Below are 27,230 nucleotides of genomic sequence, written 5' to 3' on the forward strand. Positions count from 1 at the left end.
GGGGCTTTTATTTTCTCCTTGAGAAAGTTAGTGAACCAGTAGTTCATAAAATATCCTTTATTGGCACTCCTACTTTTACATGTGATTTGTAGTATAGAGTAAGAGCTCATTTCCTGCAAACCATTTTCTACTTATTACATGACACATAGCATTTGAACTACTGTAATGTCACAGTTTAGAGTAGAGTTTTCCTCTTTCTATATGAAATGTATCAAAGCTCTTATTCTGATTTTGTGGCTGTTACAAGTTAAAAACCAAGCAGTTATTCATTATATAAATATTGAATTCACTGCTTTATACAAATTACCATTATAATGAATGGAAGATGATGCTAGTTCCCTAGGAAACCATTGGGTTACTTTTTTCCCTTTAAATTATTCTAAGGCATAATAGAATTTATTGCTTAATACTTCTGATAAGTACTTAAGGTCATTTAAATGCCTAATTCTCCCCACCCCATTCTCTTTCAAACTACAATACAGGCTTTAATGCATACTATGATCATATGACATGGAGAAAAATCAAACAAACCTATAGTTACTTTAGGAAAAAACAGGTACCAATATGTCTGGTCTTACCTTGCGAATACCTCGGCCAAGCTCCTCTCCATAGTTGGTTCCAAGGATTTCAAAATGGACATTGGGATTTCCTCCATTCTCTCCAAATTCTAATTCTCCAGTCAACCCACTGACTCCACCCTAAAACAGTGAAAAGATATTGATGTAAGATTTCAGAAATAACAATAACAATACCAATGATAACAATAATAATGAAGAGAAGAAGAAGGAGAAAAAGGAGAGATGGAGAAAGGAGAAGGAGGGAAAAATACTATTTGCATCAACAAAATAAATATTTTATCAAGAGGACAATTATTAACAGGATGATTTTTGAATAGGTACACATAATAAATAGGACAGCAATTGAAAGTTGACCTTGAGAATAACTTAATCCTATCTCATCCACTTTACGAACAAGGGAATTTATACTCAAAGATTCAAATGACTACTGAAATAGCACCATGGTAGAGCTGAGACATAATTGCAGGCTAGGATTTTTGCTACCATATCCTGTGAAATGCAGAGCTCCATTAGTCAGAAAACAAGATGCTTCTGGAGAGCATAAAACCTACTCTGGAGACAAGTTTTGACAATATTCTTTCTGTAGCACAATTCTATTCTAATTTGATCTAAAAATATATCTAGGAATCTTAAAAGCCATGGTTTCTAACTTATTGGAGATTTATTTTTTTCTTTCTTCTTTAAATATATTTTCCGAATTTAAAAAAAAAAGTTAAAAAATCTAAATTAGGCTTGAAATCTGTTTTTGCTCTTAATAGTAATGCTGGCTGTTGAGATTCATTGGGAATTTCCAAACTTCATCTTTCGTTCAACATGACAGATGTTCATTTCCCCAACAGATGGCAATGTAGGTCATACTTCTCTCTTTCTTGTTTACCACTCTTCTCTCAGCTTAGTTTATCAGCGTTCGCCTTATTTAGGATTTTACAAATTAAAACCATATTCTGAATCACTTCTATACTAAAGCATTTTAAGAGTTTCAGCTTGATAATCACACTTATTTGGAAAAGTTATCTCTGTAATTTGCTTCAATTATCACCTCTATGACATTGATACCCAACTACATCTCATTTTGCCATATCCTGTAATTCAACTTCTAGTCTTTTTTGGCAGGTTTCATGTTGTTTGCTAAGTCTTCTACTTCCTCTGTGCTTCTAGCCCATCATGTGACTCTACATTCATAACAGATATTCAATAAAACCACTGCTTAATCATTAATTTCAATATTTATTTCATTTTTGCAATAGCAATAATCAACAAAAACTAACCTCCACCATTATTTCTTAAAAAGCCAGCTTCTCATTTATTATATGGTTTTATTAGTAAAAATATGTTGAATTTGATATGTCCATATTCTCCTCATACATGAGCTAGCAGTCAATAGCATGGATTTTGGAGTCAAACTACCTGTATTTGTTAATGGTATCAGAATCTACTTGCTGGTAAACCTGGCTAAGTCACTGAATTTCTCTATACCCCAATTCTACATCTATTAAATAGCAAAATAATAGTGCCTACCCCAGAACACTATTATGTGTCTTAGAATACCATACCCATAAAGCATATAGAAAAGAGCTTGAAGAGTGGTGAGACCTTAATTACTATCATCATCATCACCACCATTATCTACATGATTATTTCATTCCTTAATTTCAAAGACTTTCTAGTTTTGCCACAAATTATAGACATGCTCTTGGTCTTTTTCAACTAGTTTATTAGGGTTGCAAAATTGTAGCATATGGTTGAATATTTACATGGCTTTGGGAAATGTTTTTGCAAATTTTGATTCAGTTACATTTCATTGATTAGTATTTGGGGAAGAAAGTGTTAAAGCAGCTGGTCTAAGATTCATTCACTTGTTTTACTGTTATGTGTGTTGTGAGAAGAGTGGGTGTGGGTCAGGAGGAGAAAAAAAGAAAGAAGGTAAGTCAGTCTAATGTCCTTGTCAACTAGAACTCCGGGTAGAGACTAGTAATATTTAATAGGAAGAAGAGTCCTTATCTATAAAAGCCCTTAGCAGGATGTACTCTGCTAAAGACTTATTGTAGTAAATAAGCAGAATCTGTAGATTAATGGCTTATGACACATCAGAAAATGTCTTGAAGCTTTACACTTTCTAGAGTAAAATTGGACATTTCATAATGTAAATGCTCTCTGTTGTATGAGGTAAACTGATAGAACCTTCCTTGGAGACAGAATGCATGTATCCAATGTGCAAAGAAAGGATTCAGAGAGTCATGCAAAATGCCCTACAATCTCTCTCCTCTGTGCCTCTTGATTTCCTGTATCTTTGATACGGGTAAATGAACCTATTATTGCATGTCAATTTGATCCTATATGTTCATTCAGTATTAACATCTCAAAAAATCCAGTTATCCCTCTAGAATGTAAAGTCTGGGGTTAAGTACAGTGGATCTTATTATCATTAGTATCTCCAAATAGCAAATACTGTAGGAGTTTGACTCACAAATATAGCTTATATATTTTTTAAAGATTTTATTTATTTGACAGCGAGAGAGGGAACACAAGCAGGGGGAGTGGGAGAGGGAGAAGCAGGCTTTCCGCCAAGCAGGGAGCCCAAAGCGGGGCTCTATCCCAGGACCCTGGGATCATAAGGGGAGCCCAAGGCAGATGCCTAATGACTCAGCTACCCAGGCACTCCCAAATACAGCTTATATTTCTAAACCTAAGTTCAAACTATCAGTATACCAAAATCTTCTATCAGAGATTTTCTTGTCCTCATTCATACATCCACCCATCTACCCTAATAATATCTCTTAATTATATCAGAGTTTAAATTTCTGTCTTAGTACTTAGGGAAAAAACAAGATATTATATATCAATATGATGACTACAGTGCAAAAATGCTATACTCTGAAACTTTTAAATGTTTGAACACTAGATTGTTTGGCACTAAATTATTATTATTCCCAGTCAATACTCATATGGCTGCTCCAAGCCAAAGTTTTGATCCATAGCTTGTATCTGGTAACTCAGTCTACTTCCACTGTATACAAGGTACTAAAAAAAAAAAAAAGAACAAAACAAAACAAAACAAAAAAACATAAATCAGGGAACCTGCACTTGGTTAACTGTGGCCTCTACTTAACTTGTTCACCTTTTTGACTCTGTAATTTGTCTTCTTTGTGTGATATTCTTAATGAGCTGTTAGCATTGGTAATCAGTAAAGCCTTCCCTCATGAAGATATAAGGGATGCTTGAGAGGTTGGTATTTCAAGCAAATAAACTCTTTATCTCAAGCCTCTTGTTATTTGACCCCAACTTAACCTCTCTGATTTTTGATTGCCTAGGACTATTCCCATGTTTTTGAGCTTTTTATTTTGTTTTCTTTTTTTCATCTATCCTCAGATCAACTTCGAAAACTGAGCCTTGATAAAAATATGTGCTGGCCAGGTGGTAATGAGCAGTCATTATCTTTGTACATGCACAGTTGCATTTTTTTATCTCTTGGTGATGCAGCAGATTCTTAACAAAACAGGCTAATGGGACATTGATAGTATGAATGACACATACAAGTAATTTCTAAACGTCCTTTAAATTGACAGTAAAAATTGCTGCTGGAGTAAACCTTTTTTAAAATACCAAGTAAAATTGGTCTTGATTTCATCCCACCTAATCTATGTAGAAATGCCAGTGGGTATCAAATATAGAATGGAGAAAGAGAGAAAAATAAAATGAGGAGAATCAAAGGTTGGGAATAATTTACCACTAGATAATCAGTTTCTCAAAAGGCAAAAGTTTGCTGTTCCCCTACAGATAGGATAAGTTGGGGAAAAGAAATAAAGAAGAGAAAATATTTACTGAGATTTATTCCTCTCTTTTATGAAGCTGAAGGACTTTTCCCTAGGCTTGAACTGCACAGTAACTTAGAGATACTTTTGGAGGATCATATGGAACATCAAATATTTATGACACTTGTCTAATTTCCTTATACATACTTCTAGGTTCCTTGCAGCTTGCAGACATGCTTGGTAATCAAGAACAACCTCTTAAATAAACATGAGCCCAGAAAGGCAGAAAACACACTGAAAGATGCCAGACTCAGTGGTGTACCCTGGTGGCCTCATGTTTCATAAGTTAATTTCAGAGAGAAAAATCCCTGACAGAGGAAATATTACATTTTTATCCAGAAAAAAATATAACGGCAACTATCTACTACATTATAATGTGAAGAAAACCACAAAAAATAAAAACAAAAGAACCTTCATTTGTGTGAAATGTTTAGGAAAAACTAAAATTGCCATATGACATGTATATGTGTATATATATGCATACACATGTGCATATGTGTATTTGCCTTTACACATACACATTAAAATATTCATTCATAATAGATGCTTTCAGCAAACCAAGAAGTAAATAGGATATTGCTAGCATTTTGATCATGTTATCTATATCTTAGAGAAAAAGAAACTGAGGTACAGATGACAAGTTATTTGAGGAACCTGAACTGACATCTCTATCCTGTGCTTCATACTTCTTCCTCTAGACTATATAAAATGTGTGCCCAATATAATATATGTATATCACAGTGGATTGCTCAAAAATGCATGTTGAACTGAAATAAGTTAAAATTTATACCATTTTACCCACTTGGTGATTCAAAAGCCCTGAAGCTGGAATATATGTTGACATGTCCACAAGAGTCCCTATTCTAAGGGCATAGATGGCATTTTAAAAGCTCTAGTAACAAAAAAGTTTATTTGCATATATTATTGCAAAACACTATATTATATTCAAAGTCAGTACTGTTACTGGTAAGTCAGATGATATTTTCCTAAATCATCTCTCTGTCCTTCAGGTTTATATATATATTATATATATTTTATTTTATATATATAATTTTATATATTTTATATTTTATAATATATATTTTATAAAATATATTTATTATATTTTATAATATATTTATATTATATAATATAATTATATTTTATAATATATAATTTTATATATTATATTATATATAAATGGTACGTGGTACTTAACCCCAAAAACAAAGTAATATGTTTCTATTCCTCTAAGTATACAAATTAAATAGCAACAACAACAATAGCCCCAACTTATTAGAGTTATTTTTCTCTAAGCCAGAAACCTGGAATCTTCTCTTCTCCCCTGCACATTTATGTTAAATGTCAAATCTTGTTTTAATCACCGAAATATCTCTCAAAAACATCTACTTCTATCCATCCCTACGGCCAACACCGTTGCCTTGGTTTCCTTTGAGTTGGAACACCAGCCTCTTAAGTGTCATTCTCTCATCCAGTCAGTCTTGGTCCAATGGCAGCTGCAGAATGAATTCTCCACTTGGCATCCACTGAATAATCCAATTTTGTCACCCCTACCCTCCCTGGCCCTGCATTTAAAATACCTCAGTAGCTTAACCTTACCCCTTGGATAAAGTTTAGGAACTTAAACATGGTTTACAAAGGTTTTCATGGTCTTTCTCTGTCTGTCTTATTTTAGCTAATAAGGAACCAAGTCATCAAGTCCCTATTCTACCTCTCTTCTAGCCACCCCCATCTTATTTCAGATGCCTACATGTGCCAAGCACTTTTTCCTCCAAGCCTGAGAATATTCTGTTGCTCTTGCATGAAGCATTCTTCCTTCCCCATTCCTGGAGTACTCTTCCCTTTCTTTTCCTGGCTAATAATTACTCACCTTAAACATTTTCCCCTATCTGTCATTCTTATACCTAAGGAGGTCTCCCAGACATATATTTCCAGAACAGTTGGTGTTTCCCCTTTTGTAGAACTAACCACACTTGGAATTATTTTTGATATTTCTATTTTCCTTCCTTATTCTGTGCTCACACAGTACAGCATATGGTAGTACTCAGTAAATATTTGTTGAATGAATACATTACCATATAAGAATTAAAGTAATTTCAGTATTTTTGCCATTTCAAAGAACATTTTTTTAGATATGAACATGGAGTTAGATCTCTCTTAGACAGGATAGGTATTGATACAAGAAAATGTATTATTACTAAATGATTTGAGATACTAACATAAATGTTGGTATATTCGATTTTACCACATTTAGTATTGAAAATAATCACCATAAAATATTTAGCAGAAACTGATCAATTAAGTCAATGCTGAAGTATTTGATTTAAGGATCTATCAAATCTTGATTGGCTTACTCACGTAGAATACATACAAAATGTCAGTGTTTATATATAATCACATATTTTGAGTGTAGTATTTTTCTTGTTTTTTTTTTTAAATTAAAATAAAAGATATAAACATACTTGTTTTTTTTTTTTTTTTTTTTTTTTTCTTCTAAAACTCGGCTCTCATTTTGTTATCTCCATGCTCAAAAACTCTTTAGGGTCTTTTATTTACCTACAAAATAAATTCCTCAATCTCTTTCCAGTCTAGACTATTCCCTCCATGTATTTTATACACTCTGGTAAATTAATCAATTGTTGTCATTATCCACATGATTTATTCCAACAGATATGGCAGCTAGAGTGCTCTTACCACTGAAATATCCTCCTCTCCATAGCTTTACCTATCTTAAACCTGTTCATTTTCAGGTTTCCATTAGTATGCTATCAGTTTCATACAAATGTTGCTAATGTGCTTTCTCTGTTTTGGGTCAAGTTCCCCAGGAAATAGTTCTGAAATGGGGACTTGCTTGTGTGCAGGAGGGTTACCTCAAGTGCTCCTAAGAAAAACACTTTCAAGGGAGTGCAAGAAAAGGGGTTGGAAAGGGAGAGGTTAAACAGTGATGGAAATACAGCAATGGCTTGGGTGATGCCTAGGGCCAATCCTGCGGAGGAATAAAATAACTCTGGAGTTTTGGCCTTTTGAGTGAAGGGACGCAGACCACTCTGCAATGAGAGGTCGCTGGGTGTATGCAATTCCAGGAAGAGAGTGGAATGTCTCTCTGCTGCACAGGGCATTTCCTGTACAGAGGCTCAGCTCTGTGCCTTCCTGGAAAAGAGTATCTCAGCTGAGAAATGGGAATCTGAGTGTGTACCACTGCATGGTACATTCTTTCTAAGATTCCACAGTACCCTATTTTCACCACTTTGGGGGCCTCTTATTGTCTCTCAACTTAGAGGATAGCTTGTAGTATAATAATGCCAATATTCACTGCTAGGCTCTAAATTCTTTTTTGGGTAATCACCTAAAAGTGCTTGAATAATACATTCCACACTATAGACAAGTGATAAATATCTGTTAAAAGAATGATAAATACATGAATGAGCACAGCGTACTCTTGGAAGCTGTCTCAACATTGATAGTAAGAAAAAATAGGAAATGATTGCCATTTAATTTTAGAACAAGTCTGTAAATAAAAATACTCTGCCCACATTGCTTGAATGTAATATTATTCCACAACCTAAGAATGGCGGTAGATCTGTATGGATTAAACTGATTTCTAAATGTCCCAGGGACGTGGTTTTCAATCTGTGGTTCTAAGAACCAGTTGTAGTGGGAGTCCATCTATGGAGACCCTCCCTTACTTTCTTCCAGAGCAGCTCAGCTTTTGTTTTACTTATTTAGTCTAAAAGGCTTGAAAGCTTTCTCTAAGGCATGTAACCTCAACAAATTTAAATTATACAACATGAAAACTCCTTACCAAAATATATACTACAATTAAATATAGGTTTTCATAAAACCGTAAAGATTGCATATGTGTGCTGATAAATTTCTGCCACAAGAGCTTTTAAAAATGCAGTCCATGCCTTTAGAATCATACCCTTGCAGACTCATCAACGCACACCCCAAATTCAAGGCATCTGAAAAAGGCACCTTGAAACTAAGATATTATTTACGTAATATTTACACATAGCAATTATACCCTTGATTTCTTGGTGTGTGGCATTCTCTTTAGCCAAAGGGTTTTGGCAGTGGTGAATAAAATTATCACAATGAACAAGGAAAAGGGTAAATAGTATGGTATACAGAACACAGAGTTAGAAGCCAAACAACTTGGTAATAAAACAAATTTGCATCGTAACCAACCCTTAATAAGTTGCTTAATTTTTCTAGAGGCTCAGCTTTCTCCACCTTAAAACTGGGGAACCATTATTTTATTTTACCTTGCTACTATAAAACTGCATGAGTTAAATAAAAAAAAGTACAAAAATAATAAAACAAAAATAGAGATATATTCTTTACCTAGTTTAAAAATCTCTTTTCAAATAATTCCTTTGAAATACTTATAGCAAAACACTCGTGGCATATTTATTAAACCAAGATGTTATTTGTCATCAAAATTATACAAATTTAGAAGTAGAAGCTAAAGCAGTTAGTCAAGAACAGCTCTTATTTTATTATTTTTAAACTTCTCCCTATCATTTATTTAGGAAAAAAGTTTTCTACAATAGGATAAAGTGGCAGACATTAGCCTAGAATCCAATCATTTCCAACCATTAATTCCTGATCTTATAGTAGCCATGAGAACCAGCCTCTAGGAGGAATTACGTTTTAGCCATGAGAACCAGCCTCTAGGAGGAATTGTGTTGAGTGCTATAACAGGGAGAAAGGCTCTGATTAAGTCTTATCTCATATCACAAAAACTCCAAGTATATGGATGCTTGCTATTTGAAAGTCTAGCACAAAAAACATGACCCAGACTGCCACCGTCAAAAAACACTGGCATTCTGCTATCTGTATATACCCACAGATTAAAAGCTCTGGTGTTTAAAAGAAAAAAAAAAAAAAGGTACCGCAAGAAAATAATTTCTATCATATATGCCATATATGTTGTCAATTGGCACTATGTTTTTACTCAAAATGGAGGGGGATAAATGAAAACACACACTTTATGAAAACATGCCCCCTCCTAAGAAAATTGAACCCAAGTTAAAAAATTTTTATGGAGTCAGATAATTATTTAAAGAATCTATTTCTGCTGATGGCAGCATGGCAGCCAATTGGCCTGTATGCCAAACATATATGGAACAAGTGCAATGCCGAGTACAGACAAGAAGAACACACAGCACTACTCACAAAAGATTCAGAGCAAGCAAACACTTTTTCCCGTCACTGTCAAGATGCCATCATCAGCTAAAGCATGCAGCCCTTCTTCAAACATATCTTTGGTCATTGCTATGTCAGATTGTCCCTGAATATCTTCAAAAAGTTGTATTTTAGACTTGGTGTTTGCCCTTACATAAACTAAGTTAGCTAACCCTTCTCTCCATTTCGGAGAGTTGGAATTCATTTTTGTAGTAAGAATAGATACGTCCATAGTTCAATCCAGTGGTTCTGCTTAGTGACTTAAGGATTCCAGCTGTCAAGAGTATGCAGAAACCATTCTGCAGCTACTACTGAGCTTCTGATCTTCCTCAAGTCTACATAAACCTGGATGAGAGCCTGGCTGGCTTGTTGGCTCAGCTAAGACATGACTGTGCTGTGAGCATAAGCAATGGAGTTCTTCAGATGTGTCACATTTGTGAATCCCTTCTCCACTTGCTCCTTGCTCTGGTAGTACAGAGCCACAAGGTGGTGAACCAGATGCCTGTCAAAGGCTTCATCGTGAGAGTCCAGCATGAGGAAGATCAAATCGAGCCTTGATAATAACATGTGAGGTAGCTGGATTATTACCAATAGCTGTTTTCTATTGAGACTCAATAGAATTTGCTGCTGCCAGGATACAGGTGCATGCATTGAGCTGACAAATAATCCCAGCCTTCAAAATGGAGAGAGCCAGCTGTCCCATGACAGTGTGCAATGCTGGTCTCATATTTGCATTCATCTTCTCAAACTTATAATACAGCAGATACTATTGTCACTTAGGTCAAAGGCCTTCAGGACCACCGGCCTCATCTCAGGGTCTTTTGCTACTTACACTGTGAAGTCAGTCCCAGGAGACTGGGTCATACACATACTGCAGAGGCTGGGACTTACTGGTCCCAGGGTCACCACACATCAGGATTTGCCTTCAGCACAAAGTCTGTCCTTTGCCATATGACTAAAATCTTTCTTTTTTCTAAGGAAGAGCTGAAGCAAGAGTCCCTTTTTAAAATCTTGATGTTCTTACATGCTTTGAGTGGAGACTGAAGCAATCGTTTCATAGACGCCTCGTTTTCCATAGAGCTCCTTCAGCAATACCACATGCTTCTCTGAAAACAAGTTTCCATTCTGTATCTTCATCTGCTTCTTCATGCAGATGTTGTGCATCCATTTTCTGATAATAATTGCTGTCAATGTGGGTTTTGTAGACAGACTTCACATTACTCACTCTTGAATTGACTCAGTAAGAACAACTCAATCGATGTCTGTAGTGTTTACTCTGTCCCCAGGTTGAACCTTGTCAACAAGATCATTGTGAGTAAAAAGGATGACAGCATGAAGCATCTGCCTTGCAGGCTTATTTTTTAGAAGACTGCTGATGTTTGATCCATCTGCTTGTCTGAGAACACAGTGATTGTGGGTCAGCATTCACCCACGTAGAGCTCAGAGATTCAGCCATGGTCTATCTCCACCAAGGCAGTGTGGGTGCATACCTGGCATTGCAAAAGGACTTCTGCATCTCGGGAAGCAGGTGAGACATCCTAATCAACATGCCATTTATGGTGATAGACTGGTCAATGTCTTCTGAATTCAGGTTTCTCATGTAATTAATCTTCAGCACATTGAATGGTCCTACTTAAATCTGATGGTGTCTGATTGAATCTGGTAACTGTCAAAGAAGATCTCATTGACAGCCATGTTAAAAAATGGGATAACTTCTTGTGGGTGGTGGATGAGCTGTCTGTACAGATTTTTGTCAAATAACTTTATTCACAGTTTACACTTTAACATGGTTCCCCAATAACATTAATCACCCCATCATTGCATGTACAAACATCCAGCAATATCTATGACAACACTGTCTTCTTTAGACACAGGGTCAATAAAATGTTGGAAGGAACCCCCCCAAGTTTTCTTTACATGTTGCCATATTTACATATGTTGCTCAAATCACAAGTTTGTGGCCTAGACGCTGCTCACTAGCCACTGTATCCTCTGTAACTGGCCTATCCTGCAAATTCCCCTACAGACCCTTTCATGTAGACCCCACATCAGGCTTCTATCTCATGGGTGTGCTGCTAACACCACAGCTTGGGGTTCCCTCCACCCAAGAGCTGAAAGTGTCCCATGTCAGTGGTGAATTAGCATTAAAATCAAGATAAATAGTTGAAGGATGCATCAGAGGAGAACTGGAAAATAGTGTGTCCCATGTGGCAGGGTTGTGAGGACAGTTCTAAGCCAGGTTGGCATCAACAACAGCTCTCCTTAGAGGTAGAATCCTTATATCTACATCTTTGAGATGTAGATGACCTGGCATCCTCACCTGGAGCAGGAAAAGATGACCACCTCTGAGGTTCATAAACTCTGGGGTGTACCTGACAGGTCATTTCCCAGACAGCCTCAAGAACATGTTTTTTTAAAGTTTTTGAAAGTTTTAGAAAGATACAAAGTATTAGAATTAGGTGATAACATTAATTTTACTTGAGGACGATATTAATGGCTACTTGAAAAAGACAAGGGAATAAACTATGAAGGAAGAAGTGAGAATCAGGAGTCAAGTTTCAAGGGTTGGTCAGCTCGATCACAAAATATGTCAAACATCAACATCAACAATTGCTTTACATACTTACAATATCTAGTTGGAAAACATAATGGAAATAAATTCGATTCATGATAGTGTGTACAAATATGCACATACACAGAGACATACATATTCAAAACTTTATAAAATTTTAGGAATAAAATATAATGCAAATAAGTATGAAGGACACTAGTCTTTACTAAGGGCTATAAAAAGGTGACTATGTGGATAGATACCATGTCCACAGATGGGAAGACTCAGTATTTTTAAAATTATAAATCTCAAAGTGGATCTCTAGAAGTCATATAAATAGCAATGGCTTGGGGGTAACTGATAATATCTGGGAGAAATAAACACTTGAGAATTGACCACTATTTTTTTAAAAAGAAGAGAATGTGGAAGAACCTATTTTACAGCTAATAAAATACATTGTAAAGCTTCCATACAACAGTTTCCTGGAAACTTCCACTTCCCCCCTTATAAATGTACTGGACATTTACAGTATTTACATCAACTACATTGCTTCTTAATTTTTTTTTGTCTTACCCCCCCCCAAAGAATATAAATTAATTAAGGGACAGATCCTCATTCTTTCACTTGTCTCCTCACAGCGACTCAGAGGCTTTGTAAAGTATATATAGCATGTACTTAATATAGACATGCAGTGGTTTCTTGAATGTAATTAAAAATTTTATCACTAGAATGTCCCCATTGTAATAAAGAGCCTGACCTCATTTGTGATGTTTGGCTGCTGATTTCTTTCTAAGCTTTGGTCTCCCTTTCCCCTTTGGCTCCACATCTGGACATGCTGATCAAGAAAGCTCATCCTGCACCTGCTTCACTGAACCCAGTAGGAAATGTAAGTCTTAAAAATCTCTAGCCCAAGTAAATGGGAAATTTTCCCAGTCTCACCTACTGGCCACTAGCAAGACCTGGCCCACCCTTGCTGCTTGGGTTGAGTCAGCCAGGACATCCCTGAGGCCATTCTGCTCTACTGGGAGTTCCTATATGAGTAGTAATGTTCTTTCAAATTTTCTTGGTACACGCAGTATTATCAATGACATCTGAATGAGATGACAAAAACACTCATATGAGGCAAAGTAATATGATTGGAAAAAAATTACTCCATTTTTGTTGAAATCAGTTTGAAATATGGGAAAACAAATAATGAAACTGAGCATGTGATTCTTGACCTCAGGGTTATATGTTCAAGCCCTACTGGGCTGAGTTTACTTAAAAAAATAAGGAAACTGAATATATCTGCAATGATATATATCATTCAAAATTAGTCTCTAAATACATAGAATGGATATATTCCTTTAAAAGTGTCACTGGGCTGAAAGCTTACTGGGACAAATACACAAATATTCCCCCCAAAAATAAATGTCATAATTATTATATCTAAATTATTGTTTTGATTATACATTTTTCAACAGCATCATTTTGTATAATGAATTGCTCCATGAGAACCACCTACATATTATGGTGTCTCTCTTTTCCCTCCCACTAATACTTCCACTAAATAAGTATCTCCTAAGCAACCTCCCAAACTATTATCCTGCCTTTGTGAGAAACCTTCAGAAGAATGAATATATTCGGGTTCCTGCATCCCAGCCAAACCATGAATTAATAAATTGGCAGGATCAGAATCATGTTCAACAACTTCCCTTGGATTCATACCTGCCAAATCTCTACACACACAGATAGGGAGATCGTGGCGACACTTTGAGTTTAGATTTGACTTACTCATTTTTTAGTTGAAATATCTTATTCTGCCAATATAGTCAATGCATTGAATTCTCAAGCACTTCTGTTGATAAGAGCCTAAATTCTCATTAAAGCGATTCTTTTCACAAAGAGGAAACACACCAAGAGAAAGCTCCAGGATAGTCTCCATTTGCAACATTTCCTTCTTCCACTTCCTGGTTTCTTTTACAGCTCGCTCACTTCTAATGATAAACTTTTAAATTTCTCTCTCGCTTTTCTAAATACGTTCATATTTCATTCAACTAGCTGTTTCTCTTTTTGTTTCAGGAGAGAAAGGCAAACACATAAGAGAGAAAAAAGATGGGTAAAATAAGGAACATCAACTTCCAAATGTCTGTCTTCTTTGTGTAAAGGGTACAAGAGAAATTTGTTTGTTTTATTAATCATTTCATTTTAAATCCAAGAAGCTGTGTGAGACAAACGGAAAATGCCAGCGAGGATGACATGACAAAGAGGCTAATAAACTGCAGAACGCGTATGCCGTGGAGAGGAGTTAAGCACCATAAACTGCCTCCCAGGAACAGAGCACGTAACTCAGCCAAAGCGGGTCACAGCCTGGCTAAACACCACGCTGACAGTGAGGAAGAAGAATGCAGCAAATATCTCAAATAGTTCATGAAGGCTGAAAAATATTAACTGTTTATGAATTGTATCTTTATCATATGATAAATTAAGGATCATCTCCTCTAATGTCTTACCATGTATCGTGTATTCCAAAGACAGTGAAGTCTTAAGCTTATTTTTTTTCAGTTGATGGTGCATTTTAAAGCATTTTAAAGAAAAAGAAAACCCCAGCTATTTGTACTTGTGACAGGCACCAAAATAATTGGAGTATCGCTAATCCTAAAGGTATAACAAAGGCAGTTGAAAATACTTCAACCACTAACTTTATACCTGCATATAATTCCCTGATGTGTAAGGAAGGGCTCCTTGTTTTATGCATGTATGTGACTTTCTGATGTTGTTTCTTTTAATATTTCATTTCTCTATTACACCGTCTTGCGTTTTACATTGACGACAGTATTGGTGATGACAAACATCCTTCTAAAAGATATCTCAACAAAAGACAACTTAATGTATCCCCTTTCCATGAAAATTAAGGGGAGTGAAACGTTAGCCAAAAGTTACCTTCTTGATGGTCTCCAGCATGGAACGCCCTCCCTGCCAAGGCTTGGAGTTCTTTCTGATACACGACAAACTGGCCATGCTGTGCCATTTTCGGTCCTCCAGTTTCTTATGAAAAGCATTAGCAAGCAAAAGCACCGTGTCATATATGTAAAGGTTTGAAATCTGAAAAGACATTAGACCGTAATCATTAGAATCCTTGATGCCTACCATTGAGAATAAGGGGAAAATCATCAGCTCGGCTGCTTCCCTTCATGTCATAGATGGCTGGTTTACTGGGTTATTTATTAAGCAAAAGGTTTCTTTTTTTCATTTCCTGGGCAATTTCGCCATTGACAATGAAGTCTTGTCTGATTGTATGCCTCAATTGCTTTCTCGGCTTATTTAGGTGTGAAAGGGAAGATAAAAAGGAAGTTTCGACAGAGGCGAGGCTGGTAGTGTCAGACCTTTGAAAATCACTGGCCCTCATTTCTTTCCGAAGAGGTAAGGATCTAAAGGTTTCAGATTGGAAGGGCAAACTGAATAATACATTTTCTGAATATGTCAAGTTTTTGCATTCTGATTATTCAGATGGAGAAATATCAACTTGATCTTACATATAAAATGAGTGTCATAGGTGCAAGAAAAAGGAAGCGGCCATCTGTGTGTATGTGTCTGTCTATGGGGATTCGGTGATGAGAAAATGAGAGAACACAGTGCCATTCATAAACATTATAATTATCAAGGATCTATACAAACTTATCTAGGTATACACAGGAATTGCAATTCAATAGCATGACAAATACCATAAACTATGAACTGTGGGTGAATATGTGTTATATATATTAATGCTTTCTTCTTCCAGAGTAATCATGTCATTATCTCCCTTCTATATAAATTAAAAAAATGAACTGAAAATTTTTGCTCTGACCTATTGCACTCTTACAATTAACTCTTGCCAGAAGTACTATCCATACTGTCAATTGCAGAAGATGTTTATTTTCTGAAGATATTAGAAATTATTTAGGAAATATAAACACCAAGATACATCCAAATTCAGTAAAAGATTTTAAATGGTTTATTACTACTTCTCTGAAGGAAAAATAGAACACAAAGTAAAAAAAAAAATGAGAAATCACTGTAGCTATGGAAGTTAAATCCATCTTAAAGCATTTAAATCTCCTCAGTTTTAAACATATCTTATCACAGTTTTTTCCTGAAAACAAAGGTGACAATATGTTGATTGCCCTTTGTTTATAATTAATTATAATTAATTACTAAGGAATCTTGTGAAATTGTCTGCAACGATCACAGAATGGCACTAAATTTCAACTATTGGGATGACAGTTTAATATTATGAAAAACTGTTAATAAGCACTTCCTAACAGTGCCTTGTGAGTTTTCTTTCATTACTAGGTGAATCTTAATCATTTGTGTTTGTTAAGCATCATTTTATATGCATAGTACTTAGGGAAGGCAGGCCTTTCTTTAAAGAGACATGGACATTAAGGGAGGCTTGTGATGTAACGAACATTAGATATTATATAAGACTGATGAGTCACTGACCTCTACCTCTGAAACCAATAATATGTTATATGTTAATTAATTGAAATTAAATAAAATAAATAAGTAAAATGATGTGACTTGAAAGCAAAATAGATACTGCATATTCTCATGCACTATGTGAAATACCAGTTTGTTCTTTATAAGGAAATAGTAGGACAGGCTACTCTCACCTTCACCTCCCTGAACCTCCCCTGTCTGATAATTACTAGAGAGAGTAGGGGCGTGGATGAAATCTGCAATGAATGAGGACTTGAAGATAAAAGTAGATGATGAGTCAAAATTCAGTTTGAATTAGATTTTGAAGACCTGAAAGGAAAACCTTTGGACATTTTCTCAATAATCTGCAATACTCTGGCCTCTTTTAACCTTTCCTTGCTTCGCTGCCTCAACTTGCTTGCTCTTAACTCTCTAGCTCTCCTTGGCTTCTCCCTCTGACTGATTTAAATATATACATGAAATGGTAGGAGTAGCACTCTTTGATGTCTCTTTACCTTTCTCCAACTACCTAACTTCTAATATTCAATTTGCAGGTCACAGGTGAGATGAATCCTACCCTGGCTATTTCTCAGGACTCTACTTGTTTCCAGGCTAATTGGGCAGTCTTCTTTATCTCCCATGATGCTCATGTTGCATGCTTCTACTTGTAACATGTAATGGTAAGATTTTTTTTTTTTTTTTTAATCTGGTTTTCACACTAGAATATGAGTTCCTTCCAGATAGGGCTCATAGTGTCCAAATGTTTCCCCTCTGTAATTTGGTTTCCCTTCTTCTTTATTTCCTCCTGGCTTAGCCTGGAGCCTAGCACACATTTGGCTTTTGATAAATAGTTGTCAAATAAGAGAAGACAAAGAAAAGAAAGTCAGGTTTAATGTCAGGTACATCTGACAGAAGTCCAGATGTGAGAAACCTGGCAACTTGTGTTCCATCCTAATCTTGACATTGCCATGGCACAGGGTCTCTTGCAAACTCTGAGGCATGTGTCTTAATCATCCATGCTGCTCCTAAAGGTGAATGCCTTGTCTTTGATATGACAGGTGTTTTTGACAAATGGCTGCCTCTCATTCCCACCTTCTGAACTATGGAATTGAAAGGAGGTGATGACATTCTCTGAGATTTCCATTACCCCTTCTGGTAGTTGTTTCTCAGGGAAGTGCCTATTCTGTTTTGAGGTTCATGCTCTTTCCTATGCTGAGGTCCTATTCTGCTATCACCTATTGGTCTGTTGGTCACTCTGTATTCATGAGGTCTTTGACTCCTCTCTCACAGTGATTCTAAACTATCTCCGTCCATTAAAAAAGTCACTGCAATTCCTACAGAGATGATTTTGACTTTTGTTCTGGCCACAACCAACAAGAGTGACTGTTTGCTGGAACCAAACACATACCTCCTCTAACATCTCAAACTCCATTTTTCCACCATCTGACCAATCATTTCTCTCTATCTTACTGTCACCACACTCGTTTTCTGACTTAACTGAGCCCCCAGCACCCACCTCCTTTATAAGACAATCTTCTAATATTTGACAGCAGCCATGACTTGCCCTGAAACATCCTCTTTCCTTCAGTTGTTCATCATTTGGTGTAACTTCTAGGCTGCTCACCATCTCAGCATTTTTCTTCTGTCCTCTTAGTTTTTGATGTTTCTGTTCAGAGTTTAGAACTCATAGCCAACACATTATTGCAGATGTGATCTGTCAAGGACAGAGTAGTCTAAGGGGTTATCTCTCTTGATCTCAGCAAAATGCTCCACTAAGGAGACCAAGATCACATTAAAATTGCTTAGAGCCAAAAGGACTTGTGCTATGTTTAAACAAAATTTGCCTTCATCTTAATAACCTTAAACAGCTATCAAACCAGGTCTTATCCATCCAGACTTCTTGTAATGATTTTGAACCTATCCTTTATCTCCTTGAAATGTCAAATTTCACATTCATTTTTAGTCAGCAAATATGAATAATTTGGATCTTGATTATATAACACAGCATAAGCTTTCTCTCCTAGCTTTATGTCATTTACAAATCTGTTAGGCATTATTATTCACTTTTATTTGTGTAATGGTAAATAATTAAAAATGTAAGTTCCAAGAATATTATTTTCAGATGACCATAGAGAGTTCCTTGCACTTCAAGAGTAGAATATTTATCATTATGGTTGAGCAACCTCTTAGTTCCATACTTCCCAAATTGAAGTTAAAAGAAGTTATGGATATTAGAAGTACTCAGAGCTACAAAATATATCTGAGCTATGTTCCAGGCATATCAAATTTGCTAAAAGATTTGAGGAATAAACAAAGTTAACTGGTAAATTATTTGGAATATTACGTTTAATTTTAAAGAAACTCATAAGTTATAAATTTTAAGATGAGACTTCCACATATTTCTATTTCACATATTTCTAACTTTTATTTTTTTCTTCTTTTTTAAATCTAAAAATAATGTTTACTACGATCTTCTAAGTTCTTTATTGAAATATTTGTGTGACATTAACCTATCTAGACTTTTTAATGCCTTTCTATAAAGATTTCATAAGAAAATTGGTAAATTCCACCTAAAAGTCAATATACAATAAACAGATTTATAACATTCTATCTTTATAAAAAAATTAGTAAATAGGATTTAGTTTGGTAGTGCTTACCCTTAAGGAAGTCCTATTGTCATATTTGAAGTATCCCAAACCATGTATTTAGTAATATATTCTACAGTTTATCCAAATATCAACTTTTAGTGTATTAAATTCTGTCAGAATCATTTTCCTTCCTTTGGAAATTGGAACAATATACCAATCTCATATACTTGGGTCTTCTATCCAAGTATTTTTCTGGTATTTCTAAATTGTAATATTGTGATCATATCTACTGTTTTATTTACTATTCTAAAACAATTATTATTTAGACCTCATTTTAAAGCAGTAAGGCATATGCTTACCATCTCCAAACCCTGCTCCTTATAAACCAGTGGTTTATTTTTTAAAAATCACTTTAACTCTAATTTTTCCAATTTGAAGACAATTTTGCTTAGATGGAGATAACAAAAGCAAACAAAATTGAAATTTTCTATTTTCTCTCCATTAGTAGCCAACCTAACATTAGTTTCACCAAGCAGTGAATGCCTCACTTTTTTCTTGTTTCATATATTGTACAAACTTTGTCTCTAGAGCTAAAAGTTTTCTTTAACTTTATTTTGCAACTTCAACTCATCCTTGATTTTAGTCTTTCTGGCATGAATTTAAAACTTTGGAAAGCTTGTTTTTTGTTTATAACAAAACAAATCTGAATCTTCTTTCTCTGTATATTAAATTAAGTAACAGCCCAGAGACCCACATGTACTCTCTTCTCCCCTGTTGTACTGACTATTGTGATTTTATAGTTTGGGTTTCTATTTAATAGTTGGGTCTCTATTTTTAGAGCTCACTTGAGTCATATTTTCATACTTTTACTTTTTCTGAGTTATTTTTAATAGTACCCTGCTGATAAGATAAAAATCTGTGATCCTGTTCACGGGCAGTTTTTTATAGGCTCCAAGTTGGGAGGGTTACGTCTCTGAAGGAATCCCTTACTTCAAATTTTTTAAAACAAATTTTTTATTCTTGTTGCTTCCTCTAACTTCGGTGAGATAAAATTTTTACCAAGAGAAGCCTCTATATCATATGTTGTGTTTTTAGTGGAACATCTTAAATTAATAGCCCTGCATTTAGATTCTTAATTTTTATATATATATATATATCCACATATCAAATTTTCTGTCAATTTTTCTTTTATATACTAGATATTTTCTCAAAGCCTATTATGTATAATAGGGAAGTTATTATGTAATAAATCCTCAAACAAAAGTAATTTTTTTATTTCCTTCCATCTGTGGGTTTTACAGGTGGAAGACAAAGGTGTGGGATAAGAGGCATGGTGCTTCCTTAACTCAGTATAGAGGTCTGGGGCTATGAAGAGAAAGAAAGAAAGAAAGAAAGGAAGAAAGAAAGAAAGAAAGAAAGAAAGAAAGAAAGAAAGAAAGAAAAGAAGGAAATATTTGTTCCAAGATTTCAAGATACTCATTAATAAATCAGTAGGATTATACTTTTAGATGAATGTGCCTTAAAATATTATGTAGCTACTTTCTGCTTTCCCAATTTGTATATTTCCTATTACTTCCTTTGACAGAGATGAACTTTAATAATTCAAAATTTTCTTAATCAAAATTATTCCACTTTCTTCATTTAGAATTCTATCATTTTCATATCAATCATGTTCATGACCAATTAATATGAAAAAATGGGTCATTATAAGCATATGTGTAAGACTGGTATTAAAATTTAAACAGGCCTTGTTTAGGCTTCAGAGTGGCTTACTTTAATCATTGTCTTCTCCTTAATTACATTTCAAATCAACAAATATTTATGAAGAAGCAAAGCAGTGTGGTAGGTGTGATGGAGGAAACAAAGATAGATGAGTACCTCATGGGATTTTATGATACCAGATCTTGGAGGAGACCTAGTCTCAAAGAGCCTAAATCTAGTAAGGAACACAAAGTTCTGTGGTCAATGGTCCTGGTAAATACATGCTGTTCCTTACAATGGTGATAAGTATGATGAAGTGGTTGGATAAATAGTAATTAATCTTTAAAAAATCCAAAACTGACTAAAGGTAGGAAAAATGTGGAGATGTCTTTCAAAAGAAGTCATTTTACAAAATGACCTTATTTATCTGGTATTACTGGGGATTGAGCATCTCTAAGCACTAAAACATTTTTGATATTAAACATTTTGAAAGAACAGTTTTCTAAAATATATATTATTCTGACTTCTGAAATTGACCATGCCTTTAATCTTTGTTGCTATCTCAGAGTTATTGTTTAAATACTAATATGTTAGCAGCATAGCACGATTATACCCTTAGGAGCTGTTTTATGACACAGAGTTGTTTTTATTGGAAAAGCCCTACACTGATAGGATATTTGAATTAGTATATCTGATTATTTTTTTCTGCCTCTTGCCTGCTAGAAAATGCTCCTTATTGCTTCGGACTGTTGTCGATGTGCCTGCCTTGGTAACAACCCATTCAAACTGACATATTGAGATTTCCAGTGCAAAGGAAATAAAACTAAATAAAACAAAATCTGATAGCATTTTCCTTAAGAAAAAGAAAATAGGCTCTGGGTGAGTATTTAAAGGACATCCTTATGAGTAAACTGCAGGGACTTCTTGTTCTCTATTTTGCTGCTCAGAGATTTTATTTATTTACTTTGAAATTCTTTGTTGTATTCTGAATAGCAAAGCTTTCAGTTACATCCCATCTGATTTGGATAGGACTATATAGCACTATAGTATTTTTTGCATTTCTAAGTATTTTTTGATGAATATCTTCAAACTGGAGACTAATCTTTAAAAAGAGAATAAATGTCTATGTCCTTGTTATGCCAGAGAAGTCAAGCAAATTTAATAATTTGGAATTTGGCATTAAGGAATGTCAATCACAAATTCCACCGTGGCAAATGCTATGTATCTACTTGCTGAGAAGGAAATAACATCTACTCATTATATTGTTATTAAATGAGTATATATTTTGCTATAATGAGGTCAAGATCAAAGACAGAAATTCTTAGCACTCCTGCATCAGACCTACTAAATTTCTAGAGGAAGAGAATAGTTCAGAAAATGCAAACATGTATCATTCTGAATCTATTACAACTCAAAGAGCTCTCTGTATAATTGGCCAATGAAGCACCTCGAGAGAAATACTGTAGCATTTATAATATACCTCCATATTCTGAGCAAATGGATCCTTTGGATCACACAACGTTGAAGATATTCGATGGTTGCCACGGAAACATCGCTGACTTATGTTCTGGGGGACTGGAAATGTCTGCCGGATGATTGTTAACCTTCCAATTGACCTTCTTACAAGTTCCTGAACATCCACATCATTTATTTCCTATAAGATAAGAAATGGAATTATTAGCAATGCTTTAATATGGTAACAGAAACAGAAAACTATTAATGAGTTGTTATTTGTAAATGTTAAGGAATTCGTGACTATACTGCATTTGCTTAGTGCTTAGGACACATCCAAATGAAAACAATAATACATGTTAATTAAAATGATCAGCTCATTTATAGGCATTGTTTGTGCTTTATATTATATACATTAATGCCTAAATAATTCTAAATGGGGCAACTGCCTTAAATCCACCTTATCTGTAGTAATTTTCTAATATACCATGTTGAACATTGGAAAAATATTTGTCTAAACATTGAAAAAGCTCATAAAATCAGTGGGTTTCAAGGTACTTTGAGTACCCAGAAGATAGTTGCTATGTAAGAGGAATATATATTGTTCTTAGCAATGAAAAATGGGGTTTTTAAATAAAGCAAGTAAAGAAACCAAGAGGACATTTTAAAAAAAACTGTTTCCCAATTATTTCTTAGAACTGGTATTAATTTATACATTTCTCTTGGTAAAGAACAGATTAAACAAAGTGTTCATAAAATTGGAACATTTTTTATTATACAATGTGAACCAGAATAGATGAGTGAAAAAAACCCAATATTCTTTATCCAAATTGATGTTATCTTGCACATGAGTATTTGTCAAAGTCAAGGAATGTATTTTCTACTTCCTTCACCCCCTCCCACCTCCCAACTTCAGACTTAAATTTTAAGACTTGGCTCAATCATGGATGTAGAAATAATAAAAATGAAATAATATTTTTATATTATAACATCTATTCTAACTGGAATTAGAATAGAAATGATGAGAATAAATTTTAGTTTTAAGGCAGTCTTTACTAAAGCAGTTTGTGCTTCATAGTGTCCATTTAGAGTGTTTTAAACCAACAAAGCCTTTGCAATTAACATATTATCGGTTTCAATAGATTCTTACGGCAGCAGAAATAAAAGATTTGACACAAGATAAATTTTGGACTGTGGTGAGCGTTTCTTGGTTTTGATCTGAAGAATTATTAAAGAATAATGAAAAAGAAAAAGACTATTTACAGGTGTAAATTGTCTTCTTTTCCTTTCTAGATTAATTACATATTATTCTTATTTAAAGCATATATTAGTTTTAAAATTCATTATTTTTTATCTTCACAAAATAGAGATTTTCTGGAAATAAAATAATACCTGTCAGCTGTATGCAGTATAATATTCTGGATTTCTGGTCAATTGATCCCTAATGTACCATAAAAAATGATTTTTCTCATGTAAAATGCTGTCTTTTTCCTTTAGTCTATGTCCTTTCACTAACCCGCCAGAAACACTATCTGGCAAAAAGCGGTCACTTTTTAATTCTCTATTATCTATTCACAAAGCAGAATTAAACAGTCTCTCATCAACTTTCATTTTAAGTCTGAAATTTAACCAGAAACTTTAAAAAAGTAACTAATATTGCTTTTCAGTGTCTTTATTTTAATTCCGTGTTGTGCAGACAGGAATTTTCATTTAAAAGACAGTGAGAGATTCTACCACCTTTTTCATAATGTTAACTAAGTTTTGTTATATATGTGATCTTTTGTTCTTTAGTAATACTAAGATACAGGAACATTTTGTCAAACAGCACCATTTCTACCTGGCCCACATATGATGAACTATAAATCAGCATGTTAGTATAAAAACTTATATTAAGTCTCTGCTTTATATTTGACAAACATTAAACACTTCACCTATTGTCTCATTTTCTACTAAAAACTGCATTCTGAATCAGATACTGTGATTCTTACTTTAAAATAAAGAACCAGAGAAATCCAAGTTCTTCATTCAAAATATTCTTTATTCATGGTATGAATTTATAAATGTCATCAACAGAAACACTCTCTAAAGTAATTATACAAGATATCCACATTTCCTTATGGGAAATATTTAGATTAATATTCATGAATGATAGAAATTAAAACTATAAAGATATATTATTCTGGTATTAAACACATTGATGATTCTATAAGGAATAATAAAGTAATCTATCATGAGCCAAAGTCTTTAAGTGGACTATTTTCAAGCCCACAAAAAGGGATGATTTTGAAAGCTGAAGTTCTCAGGTGTCTAAGCAACTAAACTATATCTGAGGAAATGCCAATTTAAATTGAATATATTTTGCCTATTATTTTTTGGGAAAGGGAAAAGGAAGTAATTTTCTGGGAGGAAAGAATCTGCCATTCTGAATGAAGTTAACAGACAGTCTGTCTCAAAAAAATCACTTGCAGTTTTAGTTTTGACACCTGATCTCAAAAATAGTTTGATAACGATATGAAAACTTGATTAGGCAGCTATTTTATATTTACAGAACTTTACTTCTACCCTTTCAAAAGGTGCATATCAAGAGAGGCAGATGTAATGCTATGTAAACACTGAAAGTCAAATGAATATTTACTCTATTTTAAAGATACTCTTTTAAATGAAAAAAATATATAAGTAAACTACTATAATAAAATATGAAACTATTGTATAATCTATTAGAATCTACACTGTTCTAAGACTCTGAACTTTAAAAAATGTGCAAACCATCAGATTTTTAAAAAATCTAGAACCAGTTCAAACACTCATTCTCCCAAGCCTCCAGTACCAACAAATTATGCTAATCTCTATAAAGATATACAGAAATTTTCTGAGTTTTAAAGAATTTAAAGAGGTTGAATAACAAAATTGTTTGTTCTTTCTGTATTCTCTATATGAATGAGTATATTTCTGAATTAAGAATTAATAATAAAAGTGAAAAAAGATATTTTATTATATCTAACATATATATACACAGATATATACACAGATATATATATATATCTCTACATCTATATATATAGATATAGATACACACACACACACACACACACACACACACACACTTCTTTAGGAATAAGGCATACAGTCTTTCTTTTCCCAAAAAATAACTTACACAGATAATAAAAAATTATTAATAGTCAAGTAAAAATATTCCTATTCCCTTTGCTGTAATAGTTTAGTACAAGGTGAACCCTGAACTGTGTAAGAGAGAAGAAGAGGAAAGCTAAAACTTTGTTACAACTCCATCCAGAAACAGCCACTTCCCAGAACAAATCTTTAAGGAGAATTCAATCACTCCCAAATCTTTGTCGTGTATCAGCTTAGGTTTAAAATAATGAATTCCAGGGAAGGAAAGACTCTCAAAATCCATTAGATCAGATGACCATCTATACTGTATAAACTATTTTGGAAGAGACTTCCTTCTTTTCCCTTTTTTTTTTCTTTCTTTTTTTAAAATCTCAGCATCTAACAAAGTTTCTGTCTCATCATAGGTATTTGCTAAATGTTGATAAATTTAAAAATGAATGAACAAATGAAGTAATGGCAGGACTTCACCAAACTATCTCCTAAAGATAGATACCTGAAATTTTAAGTGTAGAAATGGATGCTTTCATGACTTCAACATCATCAAATAAGCCAGATTTTAGTAATGCCATTAAGCAGTGTACTATGTGGCGTAGTTTGAAAATATTATATTTTTTGTTGTTGCTTTTGCTAATGTTTATATTCTTCATGCTTTAGCAAAGATGATCCTTTCATGCTTCCACAAAGTTTAACATTAATGTGAAATAATTACACAAACATAATGTTGAAATATGGAACAAAACCAACTGTAGGCTATATACCAGCAGGAAATGCAGCAGAATGGTAACTTTCTGCTTGAGAGATTAGTAGTGTGCAGTTCAATTAATCACTAAACTAGGAAAAATGAACAACCTCCTTTACACATATAGGCTTTTAAAATCTAAACAACAACTTCTTTTTAACTGCAATACTGAATTGCAGCAATTACCTTAAATTACTTAAACAAGAAGTCAGGGCACCAAAGGTCAGGTTCAGTGTTATCAAAGAATAGAGGGTGCTTATAGCATGATGTTTCCTGCATCTCTAGACAATGCATATCTTTCTATCAGAATTTCTAACTTTTGTAAAACTTAAATAAAGTGTGAGGCCATCTGTTTCATGACCCTAGGGGGATGACAATACTTATATGGAAAGGCTGTTTGAGCTAGAGTCACTGATTGCAGGGAGAAGATAAATACCATTACCAACTACTAACATATGATTGATTATACCATATGAGGTAACACAGCCTCTCGCTTATTGCAAATGAAAAAAATATACTGTTTTCAAGTTCATACATCCATTTGTATCATGATGCACAGTGCCAACTTTGATTTATAGTACCTCTTTAAGAAACTATTGGTGCAATAGATTAAATAAATGTTTGCAACCCATTTTAAAATTAGCAACAAAATAGTAGCTATGCAAACCAAACTAGATAGATTCATGTTTTCCATGTTCAGTCAAATGGGCATTTGCATAGTTAGAGTTTTGCTGTTGTTGTTACTACTTCTAGAGTTTGTTAACTTCTTAGCAAATTTGAGAAATAGATGTTTCTTCTTTTATGGAAACTAGGACAAATTTAATTCATTCATTATAAATTTGTATAAGCAACTCATAAACAAAGTAAAGGTACTGAGAGTTAAGTTTCCAAAAGCATATTTTGTATCTCAGAGAAAATGAGGTAACTAAATGGAATCACTTAGAAGAAGGTTGACTGCAGAAATATGGATAATGATGATTTTTCCTAGGAATGAAAATACAGAAAACATGTTTGAACCTAGTTTAGGTAAAAATAATAACAAATATAAACTGT

The 27,230-nt window shown here is 34.1% G+C and overlaps 1 protein-coding gene and 1 pseudogene across 2 annotated transcripts in view; both read right to left on the reverse strand.

The window, feature by feature from the left end:
* The window catches only part of LOC111155139 (glutamate ionotropic receptor delta type subunit 2), a 1,452,064-nt gene that overhangs the window by 520,561 nt on the left and 904,273 nt on the right, over window positions 1–27,230 (reverse strand). For both annotated transcript variants that reach the window (XM_022515215.1, XM_022515223.1), the window contains 3 exons: window positions 22,338–22,511; window positions 15,051–15,212; window positions 579–698 (listed from right to left, as the gene is read on the reverse strand). In XM_022515215.1, coding sequence (XP_022370923.1) covers window positions 579–698; window positions 15,051–15,212; window positions 22,338–22,511 — 456 coding nt within the window. The remainder of the gene's footprint in view (window positions 1–578; window positions 699–15,050; window positions 15,213–22,337; window positions 22,512–27,230) is intronic.
* Window positions 9,576–11,961, reverse strand: LOC111155795 (annotated as a pseudogene).

This window comes from Enhydra lutris, unplaced genomic scaffold (genome assembly GCF_002288905.1).
Source record: "Enhydra lutris kenyoni isolate GAN:26980312 unplaced genomic scaffold, ASM228890v2 scaffoldscaffold3, whole genome shotgun sequence".
In the NCBI taxonomy this organism is placed as follows: domain Eukaryota; kingdom Metazoa; phylum Chordata; class Mammalia; order Carnivora; family Mustelidae; genus Enhydra; species Enhydra lutris.